General features: G+C 37.0%; 1 protein-coding gene across 3 annotated transcripts in view; it reads right to left on the bottom strand.

The window, feature by feature from the left end:
• The window catches only part of LOC106882341 (protein lin-28 homolog), a 260,465-nt gene that overhangs the window by 48,763 nt on the left and 196,702 nt on the right, over positions 1–15,000 (bottom strand). For all 3 annotated transcript variants that reach the window (XM_089365655.1, XM_089365656.1, XM_089365657.1), the window contains one exon: positions 5,474–5,574. In XM_089365655.1, the coding sequence (XP_089221781.1) occupies positions 5,474–5,574 (101 nt within the window). The remainder of the gene's footprint in view (positions 1–5,473; positions 5,575–15,000) is intronic.

Raw genomic sequence — 15,000 nt, 5'->3', positions numbered from 1 at the left:
TATATATACATACGTATGTGTTTATACATACATGCATGCATACCCATACATGTTTGATGTATGTATGTCTGTGTGTGTGTGTGTGTAATTATAGATTGTTTGAAATAGTGTACAGATTTTATAAAGAAAATGAAGGTTATCAGAGTGTGAATAAAAACTATTCATTTATTGCGTTCATCCCTTTCAGGGATTCATTATGATGAACATGTCAGGCTGCCAATTGTGTTCTAAGTAAAAACTTAGACAATGAACACAGCTATGAAGAGAGAGAGAGAGAGAGAGAGAGAGAGAGAGAGAGAGAGAAGGAGGGAGAGAGAGAGGGAGGGAGAGAGAGAGAGAGAGAGAGAGAGAGAAAGAGAGAGGGATGTGGTTATTTTGCAGATTGGTCAAACTTAACTGGAAAGACAGGGTAATAAAAGCTGCAATACTAGAAATGCTGAAAATCCAAGGACATTTATTTTCGAATTAAAGGGAATTAAAGGAGAAGCGCTCTTGCCCTGCTCACCGTGCACCCGTGACTTTTGTGGGGTTTTCTACGAGGACCTTATAGCGCCTCCTCTATTGGGAGTTTTAATCTGTTTAATTTTTTTATTATTTATATTGTTTACACGCTGTAAAACCCTTTGTATCGTTCTGTTTTTTGTCTTTTATGTTGTATCTCATTTAATGTTTTTTTTTTGTATGTGAGCCCTTGTGGCTTATAAAAGAATAAATTATTATTATTATCATTATTATTATTATTATTATTATTATTATTATTATTATTATTATTATTACAAAGCTATTACATGCTAGTTTAATTTCTGGGAGTCCTATCTTGAAGTTTGGCGACGAAAAACCAAAAAAAAAAAAAAAAGAAAAAAAAAAAAAATTCCTCTCAAATCTTAGGATACTTGCAAAACACAGGATAGTGCATTTCTGCGCATGTCGACAATGCGTGTCTCAATTCCATTATCTTTCAGTTTTTTTGTTTTGTTTTTTTTTTTTTGGTAGCAATTTGGAGGTGTACCATTTACCACAGGAATAATAGCTGTCTTAGACTTCTACAATCCATTCACCTTTCTGGCTAGGTTATGATATTTCTCTTTCTTTTTTTTATTGGTTGTTGTTGTTGTTGTTGCTGGCGTCTGTTATCTATTATTTGAGTTTGTTTTCCCACTTTATATCGATGAAATAGGATTATAAAGCCGGTGCGTAACCCATTCCGTTGCATGCCTATAAGCTAGCTAACTAGCTAGCTAGCTAAAGGATTACTTAGATTAGCGATTAAAGTCTGAGTATTCACTTAAATTAGTTAATAACCCTTAATTACAAGATCAGGTGTGAAATTTTTGCAACGCTAAGCAAAAACAAAAAAAAATAAAAAATAAAATATTATAAATTAAAAGAAAAAAAAACAATTGTGATAACAAAAAAAGAAATGGCGGTGACAAAAATCTACTTACAACTATTACTACTACAATTACGGCAGATAATAATAATAATAATAATAATAATAATAATAATAATAATAATAATAAGAATAATAATAACAATAATAAATTATTATCATTATTATTATTATTATTATTATTTCAAATTTCGGCACAAGAATAGTAGTTTTAGGGAGAGGGGAATAATCGAATACGTTGAGTCCAGTACTTGATTTGGTACTTTATTTTATCGATCCCGAAAGAATGAAAGGTAAAGTCGACCTCAACGGAATTTACCGCCAAACAGTTTGTTCGACGCGCTAACGATTCTACCAGTTCGCCGCCTTACTAATGTTCATAATAATTCTTTCTACTGCAGGAACGAAGTCTGAAGTTTGGGAGCGATGCGGAAGGGGGGGGGGGGGGCTAGTCAGTTACACCCACTGTAATACTCGGCTGGTACTTTTTTCTTTATTTCGAAAGATAAAAGGCAAACCAATGTCCAAATCAGTGGATTTTGAACTCAGAACGTGGAGAACTAGAAGAAATTTCAACTAAACATTTTGTCAAACGTACAAAGGATTCTGCAATAGTAATAATAATAATAATAATAATAATAATAATTATAATAATAATAAATTTCAAGACCTCTATTTTTTTTTTTTTTACTACACTATCAGCTATTTGTTGAGAGAAATAAAAATAAAAATATTTCTTAAAATTGGTAACCTAGAAACCTAGATATCAGCCCTACATCTACCCCCACCCCCACCCCATAACTCATTTTTTCGATAAAATGTGTCAAATGGTGTTGTCGTTACTGCTGTTGTAATTTAGCCCCAGGTTAGTCCTTATCTCGCAAACCTATAAACAATATCGTTCCGGCGTTATGCATTCCTTTTCTTCTTTTTTTTTCTTCTCTTTTCTTCCTTACACACGCAGTGTATCGAGAACTACGTCATTTAATGTGACCTTTTACATTTTACTTCTTATTTCACTTATTACACTACGGCCATGCTGTAGCACCGCCTTGAAGGGCTTTAACCATACAAATCGCCCCTAGAGCACACATATATATATATTTAAATCTGATTGTGATTTTATCGCTCATATTGTCGAACTGCAAAGTTACAGGTACGTAAACAAACCAAGACTAATTGTCAACTGGTGTACTATGAAAGACAATCACACACACACGCACACACACACGCACATATAATACTATTAAGATTCAGTTGAATTAGGTACTGAAATTCAGGCACCTTCATAGGTCTGAGTAACATGCGCATTCTACAGTATTAAGTGAATATCAGACTCGGTGCTCAAGTGCCACCACGTGATGTTCTTGCTGTGTCTGCAGATAATAAGATCCAGCTGAGCGAAGAAATCCGCTCTTAGCTATTTAGACATGTACTTTATATTAGAAATACTGTCTATAAAATTTACGAAACGCAGATTCCATGATAGGTGAATAAAATAAAAGTGAGTAACGAAGAGGTACAGGTGTCAATCCATTACGGCCGTTTCTAACGATTCCTTTAATTGATTAATGAAAACATTACATCTTTGCTACTCACACATACACATATATATATGAACAATTTTCAGCGTTCTTAAGCAGTCCGAAGACATATTAGTAGCTTACAATTACTTCTTATAAAGTATACGAATTAGGACTCCGCTACATCGGTTAGTCTAATTTGCATGACAATACGCTAACAATGTGAATTATGTATTTGATTCATTATACTCTCGTTAGTGACCCATATATGAATACACACACTCACACATACACATGCATGTATGTATGTATGTATGTGTGTGCGCGCGTGCGCATACAGGTATACATATACGATCTTATTACATGCAGTATCTTAATTGCAACAGACTACTTTAAGTTTCATGCTAGGTGGAAGGTATCCGACGAAGTCAATAGGTTAGAAAGTGAATGCACATGAAATAGTAGCATCTCTTGAATGTATTAAGTGCTCTATTTTTACTTAGTCTTTTAAGAAATGAATTATCACTACGTGTATATGTGTGTGGTGGTGGTGGTGGGGGGGGGGGGGGTTGTGTGTCCGTATCGGTGTCGTGTCTGCTTGGCCAATAGTTTGAACCGACAACTTGTAAGCCGAACCTGAAACAGCTTCCTCTTCTGTAATGTCAACCATTTAAAAATATATACGCACACACATACTCACACATACACACACACACACACATTCATACATACATTCCGTTATATCCACCATAGTTTTATCTGTCGATCGTATTGTATACTTCCACAAAGTGGCTAATAGTTTCGTCTTACATCTACGACCCTAACCACTGACACAATTTCAATGCAGTGGAGCTGCACTTTAAAATTACTAAAGACTGATCATATTCACAATAGCAACATCATAACCTTCCAGGCTCTTCTTTAAACGTAGTCAGGATGAGTATCCAGAAAGAAGACACTTGGTTTTGTTGGTTCATGCGACCTAATAATGCAAATATCTCAGTGAATAACACATTCGACTATTTAGCAGCTGGAAGCACGTTCAAATCTTGTGTGAAGGCATCTTCATGATCCTTGAATCTAGATTACTCTTTTTTGCTGATTGTAAGGTTCCAATAAGACTTTCGTAATTAAAGAGTTAATCAAGAGGCATTATTTATGCCATTAATTACTGGAAGAAGTTGTTGAAAACTACCGACAAACCATTGACGAGTAGAAACAGGCTATTAACAGCAGCAGCAGTAGCAGCAGCGAAAGCAGGAGTAAGAACAAACGTAACAATAACAACTAAACTAACAACAACAATAGTAATAACTATAAAAAGAGCCACGAGAACAAATTATTTCAAAGGCCACAATTTTGAGGGGAAGGGGCCTGACGATTTCATCGATCCACTGCTTGGCAGATACGTTATTGTTTATTTATTTATTTATTTTGTCGATCCTGAAAGGCTGAAAGGTAAAGTTGACTTCGACGGGATTTGAAATCGAATATAAAGAGCTGGAAGAAATGGCGCTAAGCATTTTATTTTGTCCGATGCGCAAACGATTCAGCTAACATATTAACAACAAAAACAAGTCAAAACAATAACAATAACAACAACACTGTAATTAAGGTATCATGTGACTGAAAACGGAGCTATTAATGTCTTGTGTGCATTTTATTATTATTTTTGTTTTGTTTTTGTTTTTTTCTCCAGCCAAATCTGAAGATATCGATTGCAAATGAGAGACGTATAGAAACATATAGATATCCGATATATAAATCTATATAGACTTCACTGGTTTATAATCTGACCATGTTAACAGCCAAGGAGTAGCTTCGGCTTGGATGATATCCTATCGTATCTTCCGTTTTAGTTACCATGCGATATCGTAGCTTATCACCGGACAATATTTATAATCATCAATAGGCGCAGGATGGGTTGTGTGGTGAGAAGCTTGCTTGCCAACCGCACGGTTCCGGATTCGGTCCCATTGCGTGGCACTTTGGGCAAGTGTCTTTTACTATAGCCTCGTGCCGAACAAAGCCTTGTGAGCGGATTTGGTAGACGAAAACTGAAAGAAGCCCGTCGTATACACGTGTGTGTGTGTGTGTGTGTGTGTGTGTGTGTGTGTGTGTGTGTGTGTTTGTCCCTTCAACATCGTTTAAGAACTGATGCTGGTGTGTTTATGCCCCCGTAACTTAGCGGTTCGGCAAAAGTAACCAGCAGAATAAGTACTAGGCTTACAAAGAATAAGACCTGGTGGTCGATTTGCTCGACTAAAAGGCAGTGCCCCAGCATGGCCGCAGTCAAATGATTGAAACAAGTAAAAGAATAAAATAACCTTGTGCTGGTGGAGAAGGCGCTGAGCTGGCAGACTCGTTAGCATGCCGGACAAAGTGTTTACCGGTTTTTGCCAAATGAAATGCTGCAAATCATTTTGCCCGGTGTGCTAACGTTTTTTGCCAGCTCGCTGCCTTAATAATAATAATAATAATAATAATAATAATAATAATAATAATAATAATAATAATAATAATGGATTCCATTTCATGCAAAGATTGAAATTGAACTTACCTGATGTACAAAGACATCTTGCGATTTGTCATCTGGAGTGATAAAACCCCATCCTTGGGCCACATTAAACCATTTACATCCCCCATGTTTCCGTCGCCCACCTGTAAATATATTATGGTTGAAGGTTAGTAACAAGTTTAATACTATGACGTAATAGAAACAGAAATATAATGTAATATTTGCATTTAATGCTTCGTAACTAGAGATGTACGAATAAGATGAAAAGACAACAATATTTTAGAATTATATAACCCACCAGTAGAAAGTTTATATATGTATGTATGTATGTATGTATGTATGTATGTATGTATGTATGTAGGCGCAGGAGTGGCTGTGTGGTAAGTAACTTGCTTATCAACCACACGGTTCCGAGTTCAGTCCCACTGTGTGGTACCTTGGGCAATTGTCCTTTACAATTGTGAGTGGATTTGGTACAATGGAAACTGAATGAAACCCGTCATATATAAATATGTGTGTGTGTGTGTGTGTGTGTCTTTGTATCTGTGTTTGTCCCCAGCCACCACTTGGCAACCCCGTAACTTAGCAGTTTAGCAAAACAGTTAAAAATACTAGCATCGATTTATTCGTCTAAAATTTCTCAAAGCGGTGCCCCAGCATGGCCGCAGCCTAATGACTGGAACAATTAAGACACACATATATATATATATATATATATATATATATATATATACGCTATTCACACACACACACACACACACACGAAACGATAATTAAAGTGCGTACAGTAATCTCTCACCATATCGCGGTTCACCTATCGCGCACTCAGTACATCGCGGAATTTTCTGGCTAATATATGTAAATTTACATCGCGGACTCCTCAGTATATCGCGGGTTTCTGCGGACGATAAATATTTTTTGTTTTTCTTTTCGATTTTAATTATTCCTGTGGGAGGTTTAGAAAATAACACCCGCGATCGTCGAGGGATTACCGCATACTTTTGTTCGTGTGTTTGGGTAAATGTGTAAGTTTGTGCGCTTCATATAACATAATATATACAGCATGTATGCACATGTTATATAGGATATATACATATATTATGTATATATAAGTTATATACATACATAATATATATGCATATATCATAAATATTATACATATATTATATATGTGTGTGTATGTATGTTTCAGTCATTTGACCGTGGCCATGCTGGGGTACCGCCTTTAGTCGAGCAAATCGACCCCAGGACTTATTCTTTGTAAGCCTAGCACTTATTCTATCGTTCCGTTTTGCCGAATCGCTAAGTTACGGGGACGTAAACACACCAGCATCGGTTGTCAAGCGATGTTGGTGGGAAAAAGACACACAAATACACACACACACACACACACACACACACACACACACACACACACACACACACACACACATATATATATATATACATATACGACTAGCTTCTTTCAGTTTCCGTTTATCAAATCCATTGACCGTTGACTGAACACTATTCAATTTTTTTTCTCCGTGTTTTTTCTCCTTGTCTCCGTATTCTTTCTGTTGAAGAGCGTAGCTCGAAACGTCAAAGACTTTCCGTATTCCCGAGCGTCATACTAATATATACTTTTGTTATTTACACCACCTGTCCTCGTCTGTTGTTATTTTTTGTATATTCTCCCATATATATATACAACTCTCTATTCGAGTAGGCCATGTTGTGTTTATGAATACATGTATATATGAATATATGCATATTTACATATACAGATATATATGTTGTACATACGGCATGCACATACCTATATAATACATATGAACATATTTTTTTTATTTTTTTTTTTTAAAGTTTCAGCTTAGAGCTGCGGCCATGCTGATGCACCACCGTGTATATATGTATATATGTTATACAAATTATATATATATAATTTATATATTACATGTATATATATAAAATATATATATATTTCAACACGTACACATATATGTATGGATGGATGGATGGACAGACGGACGGACGGATTATGTGTATATTCGCATACATATATGTGTGTGTGTATGCATGCATTATGTGTGTGTCTGTGCGCGCTTGCGTATTGTCATGCGTTTCATTCACAGTTACATAGCAACGAGGTGACGGAAAACAAAACGAGGAACCAGTCCTTCCCGCGTCAACTTGCTCCTCCTCCTTCTCTTCCCCTCCTCTTCCTCTTCCTCCTCCGCCTCCTTGTTTACTTCTATTTCAATAACAAAACTGCACCCTCCATCACATTTCTCCCCCCACACACACACACACGCACCTCCCCTCCATAAAAATGTTACCATTAACATTTATAGCAACACGTTGTTACGCTTTTTGTTGTTCTTGTTCATACACTTGTTGTCGCTGTTGTTGCTACAACTGTAACGTTTGTCGCTATTCTTATTACTATTGTTAATATTGTTAGTTGTAGCTGTTGTCGTTCTTGTTGTACTCGTTACTTCTGTTACTTATTTCTGCTGTTGTTCGAGTCGCTAGAAACAGCAGCCAATGTCTCTTTGAAATCAAATACCGTTGCTCAAATAATAGATAAATATATTGGCACATTTAAGATAGTGTAGTCCAAGATAAACCTAAACTAACAGATTTGTCATAACTAGAAAGTTTGAGATTATTGATTTACAAGGTCAGGATTGACCTGGGGTTGACCTGGGGTTAAACAACAACAACAATGATGACATCGACATGTGTTGACACCGACGAGGTGGTCACCGTTGGAACATCTTTGACCGTTGGTGTGATCGATCAGGGTTGACTTTGGGACTAAGCAACAACAACAACAACAGCAACATTATCAATAATCTCGAGAACCAACGTTGAAGGATGCTGCATGGTGGTCGATCTCTCTGCTAGAAACAACAACCAAATCTCTCTCGAATTTATCACATCCTATGTCTTGATAAAACAAAAAGGAACTGTATTGAAAAACAGTGATTAGATACGTAACTACGGGAGAAAGACGTGGAGTGTCGTGGCCGGAGCGTCTTTTATCGCAGTTCTGCTCAGTCTGGGTTTGCCGAGGGTTAAACAATAATGACAGCTCGTCGTCTTCGTTGCTTTCTATTTCTGAAGTTTATTTACGTTTCGTTGGTATCAGAGCTGACTAAACACACACACACACACCCTGCCAGGCTATAGTAATGGCGGAAGAGGAGCGGGGGACGGTATTGCTGGCGGCGGTTGCGGCGGTGACGGATTGGCTAGGACGATGAACTCGACGACTACAACAATAGCAATGAGGGAAAAAAGAAAAGAAAAATAGAGGAAAAACACGAGAAAAAAAAAACTATGCCAAAGAAGGTGTTTCCTTCGTAATAAAAAGACCTTCTTCTCAAGTAACACACACACACACACACACACACACGTGTATAGGTCGTACACATACAATCTTCATAAGTTTACATGTTTTCTGAGACGATTTGTATCATAAAAAGTAGGGAGTTTTCTTCTCGTATCCCTTACATATAAACACACACACACACACACACACACACACACACACATACACACACATACACACGCACGCACACACGCATACACGTGAAGACTCACACATACACACTGAAGAGGGTTATACAAGCCATGTAAACCCTTATATACAATTATGCAGAATTGTACATACACACACGTAATATTATACATATTGAAAATAACAGTTTAAACACGTTATATAAGTTTTTACGCATTACCTAAGTGCTGTTGTGTATTTGCGTGCGTTAACATGTGAGATTGTATTATATCCAACTTAATATTTAGACATTCTGCTAATATATTATGTATTATTATATATAATAGAGGGCTCAGGCCATTTTATGTAACAATATCTATAACATTAAATATTAAATACATCCTAGAAGATTTTTACATACATCATATATTATTTATGAAACGAACGTGTTTACAGACATACTTATAGTGTGTGTGTGTGAAAGAGATAGAGAGAGAGAGAAAGTGTGTACCCACACGTAAGATTCTAAGTACATATTGCGCAAGATTTCATGGACATTATGTAATATTTAATAAACATTACGTTAGATTCTACGTACATTGTCAGTGCTTTCATATATATATATATGTCTTTGTTTTTATGTTTGTTTACCATAAAAACAATTTTACATTAATCTAATGGCTTTAACTTTGTAGCGTACACATTTATTGTTTTTATACAAGATTGTAGTTGACTGCGACTTCGAAGTTTCGGCCAGCTAACCCATCATCAGCAGCCTGGTGATGGCTTGTTTAACTGGCCGGAACTTCGCAGTCACTGACAGTGACTTCGAAATTCCAGCCAGTTTATATATATATATATATATGTATATATATACTAGAAAAAATAATAAGGTACTCAGATATCTGGATGGTTGTACATTTACAGATTTTTATTAATATGTCACATGTTTTTATAAATCATATATTAGAGCTTGCATCTACTCTGTATACACACACACACACAGACACACACACACACATATATATATATATATATAGATCACACACCCACACACGTCTTTATACATACTACGTAGGTTTCTTTACAAAAAGACACAAGAGACCCCCTCCCTCTATACATTAGAATTAGAATTAAGAATTTATATATTTTGTGTAATATACACATGTAACAGCTTGTATATTACCCTAGATTACGGAGGGACCTGTGTTTATATAAATATATATATATATATATATACATACACGACGTCGGAGATTTTTGCTTTTGGTCTTCGTTTTGTTTTGTTTTTTACACATGGAAGACTTTCTATACAGTACGGAAAAAAATTATTTAGACAGACTTTCTTTTTTCTTTTTTTCTTGTATACATTTACACACTTAAGAAATTATACACCTGCAAGAGTATTAAATACACGATAGAGTACCTCATAGACACACGCAAAACTTTATATTAACTACGCAACGGAAGAATATATACACACTAGGTAACACTTTACACACAGGAGTTTATGTTTCTTACTTATACTTTATATACACTAAGCAAAAGTTTATACAGACACACCTAAGTTTTATATATGCATATATATATATAAGCATGTATATATTTATGTGTGTACATGTATATATATATATATATATATATACGTATGAGTTTGTATACACCAGGAAAAAGTTTATATAGATACACGTTAGTTTTTATACACACGTAAAAATCATTTAATTCTATCTCATATGATTGTAGAGATTTTCGCCTGATCAAGGAATGAAGTTTGTTATTACGTGTGGCCTTAGCAACAACGATGACTAAAAACAAACTTGAAGTACGTAAAAATCTAGGGTCGTTTCCTTTCCGTATCATCTATTACACAAGAATGTTAACACTGTTTTTTAAGCCCTTCATTCTAGAAATGTTCCTTCTGATTTCGCCACTACTACCAGCACCCACCGCCACCACCGCCGCCGCCGCCGCCATCAGCAGTACCTATCTACCCCGCTGCCATCAGCAGCACCTATCTACCCCGCTGCCGCCGCCGCCGCCATCAGCAGCACCTATCTACCCGGCCATTCACTACGTAAATACCATATCATTCATAACAGAAAACGAGCTGCGTATATAGAATTACCAAACTTCGTTCTTAGGGTACGCGGGCGGGCGGGGTGGTTGTGGTGATGGTGGTGGGGTGTTTGTTTGTTTGTTTCAAAACAGGAAGTGACTTCAGAATAACCCCACCTTTAGGAATAAATAAATAAATAAATATATACACCTAATTAAAAACATTGCGGTTTTAATCTGATTCTTTATTCTTCGATTTCAAATTCAGTTGAAGTCAGTTTTTTTTTTTTTACCTTTCATCCTTTCGAAGTGGGTCGATAAAATGGCATAATTCTAGATGAGTGCCACACCTCCCCTTCGACTTTACTGCCTCAAAACTTCCAGAAAATGGGGTTATTAAAGAAATATATATAATGTTCAAGAATGCATTACATCTGTTATACATTACAATTACATCGGAATTTAATACGGAAAACCATGTGTGGAAGGCGAATTCTTCATCGAATCAAAATGCATGGCGAAACAAAGTCCAGGTGTGAAAATTATTCGATTCCCCACCAAAAATTTTCGCCACATCAGATTCCGACATAACTGTAATTTACGCCATTTTGAAACATACTGTAGAAATTGTTTTTTTTTTTTTTAAATACCCAGTTTTCAGAAAGTTATGAGGAAACAAATCAAAGTTGTGTGAATTATCCGAAACTCTCCGCTCCACCCCCACCCCTCCACGAAAATCACAAGTGTGGTTGGGTGTAAGAAGCTTTCTTCTCAACCACATGGTCTTCTTGGGCAAGTTTCTTCAACTAAAGCCTCGGGCCGACCAAAGCAGCTTTGTGAGTGGATTGGGTAGATGGAAACTGAAAGAAGCCCTCGTATTTGTGTCTGTGTTTGTCTCCCCAACACCAATCAATTGACATCTAGTGTTCGTGTGTTTACCCCCTTGTAACTTAGCGGTTCGGCAAAAGAGACCGATAGAATAGCACCAGGTTTCTAAAAAAAAGTACCGAGGTCAATTTATTCGACTAAAAATTCTTCAAGGCGGTGCCCCAGCTTGGCCGCAGTGTAATGCCTGAAGCACGTAAAAGATTTTCCAAAAAGTAATAGAGAAACCAAGTTGGACAGGGGGTGGGGCACGTCTGTTGTTTAACGGTTCAAGGTGATGTAGGACTGGAAGAATTTTTTAGGGCATGGCACCGTGGTACCTTGTGGCACCTGCTTCCGCCCTTTGCGTTCTGACAGCAACACCTACGACGACAGTGATCCCCAACATCTAGATCTATGTGCTCTTGCCTTCCTCGTGGGCCATATTGATGGGCCGGAGGAGTTAGACTTGCATGCATGGACGCCTATCAGTCTTCCATAAAAATCTCGCTTATTTCTCTGCCTAAGAGAGGTACATTTTAAGTGGAGATCCTTATCCTCACGAGATATATGGACATCCTGGAACTGAGGAATTGCAGAATGAAGCAAAAGTAAGGGTGAATTATTACTCTCTCTCTCTCTCTCTCTCTCTCTCTCTCTCTCTCTCTCTCTCTCTCTCTCTCTCTCTCTCTTTCTTTCTCTAACAAAAGTTAATTTCGATTCATTTACAACAGAAGTAAATATTTCGGAGATTAAAATGAAAACTTTCTGGTTTTATTGGTTGTCTTAGTGCAGGCACATGGCCTGGTATTTAGAGCAACGGGCTCGCGGTCGAGGGATCGCAGGTTCGAATCTTAGACCAGGCGATGTGTGTGTTTATGAGCGAAACACCTAAGCTCCACGCAGAAGGTAATGGCGAACTTCTGCTGACTCTTTCGCCACAACTTTCACTCACTCTTTCCTCCTGCATCTAGCAGCTCAACCGTGACGGACCGGCGTCCCGTCCAGGTGGGAAACCTATATGCTAATGAAACCGGGAAACCGGCCCTTATGAGCCAAGCATAACTCGAGAAGGAACAAACAACAGCAACAACAACAATTGCTTGATTGACCGAAAAATTAACCATTTGATTAGTTAAACGGTTAAATAGTTAAGCAATTAACAAATACTAAAGAAATGAAATAAAACCAGTGCGTGTGCTTATTGTTGGTGTGATGACCCTCCCAAGATACAAAATCTGTTTCAGTCCACGAGTTCACGTTAAGAATCTTACAAACTAAATACAGGAACGAAACCCGAAGTTCCTTCAGAGAGTACCTCAGCTACATCGCCGCCCTCGCAGTGTCTTGGTTTTCTTTAGGGAAAGCTAGAATTCAATATATGCTAGCGTTAAAGTGGCGAGCTGGCAGAAACGTTAGTACGCCGGGCGAAATGCTTAGCGGTATTTCGTCTGCCGCTACGTTCTGAGTTCAAATTCCGCCGAGGTCGACTTTGCCCTTCATTCTGTCAGGGTCGATAAATTAAGTACCACTTGCGTCCTGGAGTCGATCTAATCGACTGGCCCCTCCTCCCCCAACATTTCGGGCCTTGTGCCTAGAGTAGAAAATAATATTTGCTAACGTTTTCAGAGATATCAGAGATTTTACCTAGACCCGGTACGGTATAGAGAGAGGCTGCAGCCCTTTATCATAAAGCCCTGCCTCGGACTACATCACCAATATGGCTATGTTATGTATGTGTATGAGAAGGGACGTTATGGGGGTAGGCTGTTTATTTCCGAATACGGTTGCATTTGGGTGTATTTAGAACGATTTGATGCTTACAGCTATAGATATACAAATTTCTTCCGATTTACACACATGCATATAAATTCAGACATATATACACACATACACACATAAATACACACACACACACACTCATATATATACTTGCATATACATTCATATATACAACTATATATTCATATACACATTTATATATTTATGTATATATACATACATATATATATATATATAGATTCAAGGCTTGAATATGGTACTTATGCGAAGGCACCCGAATATCACATCCCAAAAGGATGGGTGATTAAAATCAAATAATAAGCAACACGGATTTCAAAAGTGATTGCAGTACGCACGTTTCATGCTACTTCAATTTATTTAAGTAATGTGAGCATTACCTTAAATGCAATATGAAGAGCAATCTTCAGCTGCACGAAAAAATGTAGAAAAAATGTAGAAAAAAAGATATATTACAAATGTGGCAACATATTAAAACCAAGTGGGAGAGAGCAGAGGAAGAATATATAAGTCCATCTTGACATAGCAGGGTCTATATGTAGACACCTACAGAAACATACGCACACTGGTATACATACATCTATGTATGTATGTTTGCGTACATTCGCGGCCATGTTACACGAATCGATGGCAAAATCGGTGAAGAGTTGGACAAAATAGGTGTTAAGTTTCCAATCTTATCTAGATCCACCTTCCTTCTTAAACTTTGGCAGGTTTGATAAATTAAGTTACCAATCATGAAATAATTAATGTAACCGATGTCTCTGATTGCTACGTACAGGACAATACTTCAAAATTGCCAAAGGCCAATGAATGTAACCAATAAAAATGCAGAATAATGCTTACATTACATTATGTGTGTGTGTGTATGTGTGTGTATGAGTGCGCGCGCGAGTACAGGTTTTTTATACAACTATTTCAGAATTATTTACATTATTTACTTTTGACGGATATTTGTCACCATCTTTTTTTGTTGTTAACACAACGTTTTGGCTGATATATCCTCCAGCCTTCATTAGGTGTCTTGGGGGAAATTTCGAACCTGGGTTCTCATTCCTAAGGTATTTTTCGATGTTGTTGTTGTTATTATTATTATTATTATTATTATTATTATTATTATTATTATTACTATTCTGATCACTGCCACGGGCATATGGCGTAGTGGTTAAGAGTGCAAGTTACTAACCCCTAGATTCCGAGTTCGATTCCAGGAATTGACCTGAATAATAATAATAATAATAATAACATTGAAAAGTACCTTAGGAATGAGAACCCAGGTTCGAAATTTCCTCAAGACACCTGATGAAGGCTATAGGGTGTATCAGCCGAAAAGTTGTGTTAACAACAAACAAGATGAGGACAAATA

The sequence above is a fragment of the Octopus bimaculoides genome, chromosome 18 (assembly GCF_046866305.1).
Source record: "Octopus bimaculoides isolate indiv1 chromosome 18, ASM4686630v1, whole genome shotgun sequence".
NCBI classification, from domain to species: domain Eukaryota; kingdom Metazoa; phylum Mollusca; class Cephalopoda; order Octopoda; family Octopodidae; genus Octopus; species Octopus bimaculoides.
The sequence above is the reverse complement of the archived record's forward strand: the minus strand, read 5'-3'. Positions and strand labels throughout refer to the sequence as shown.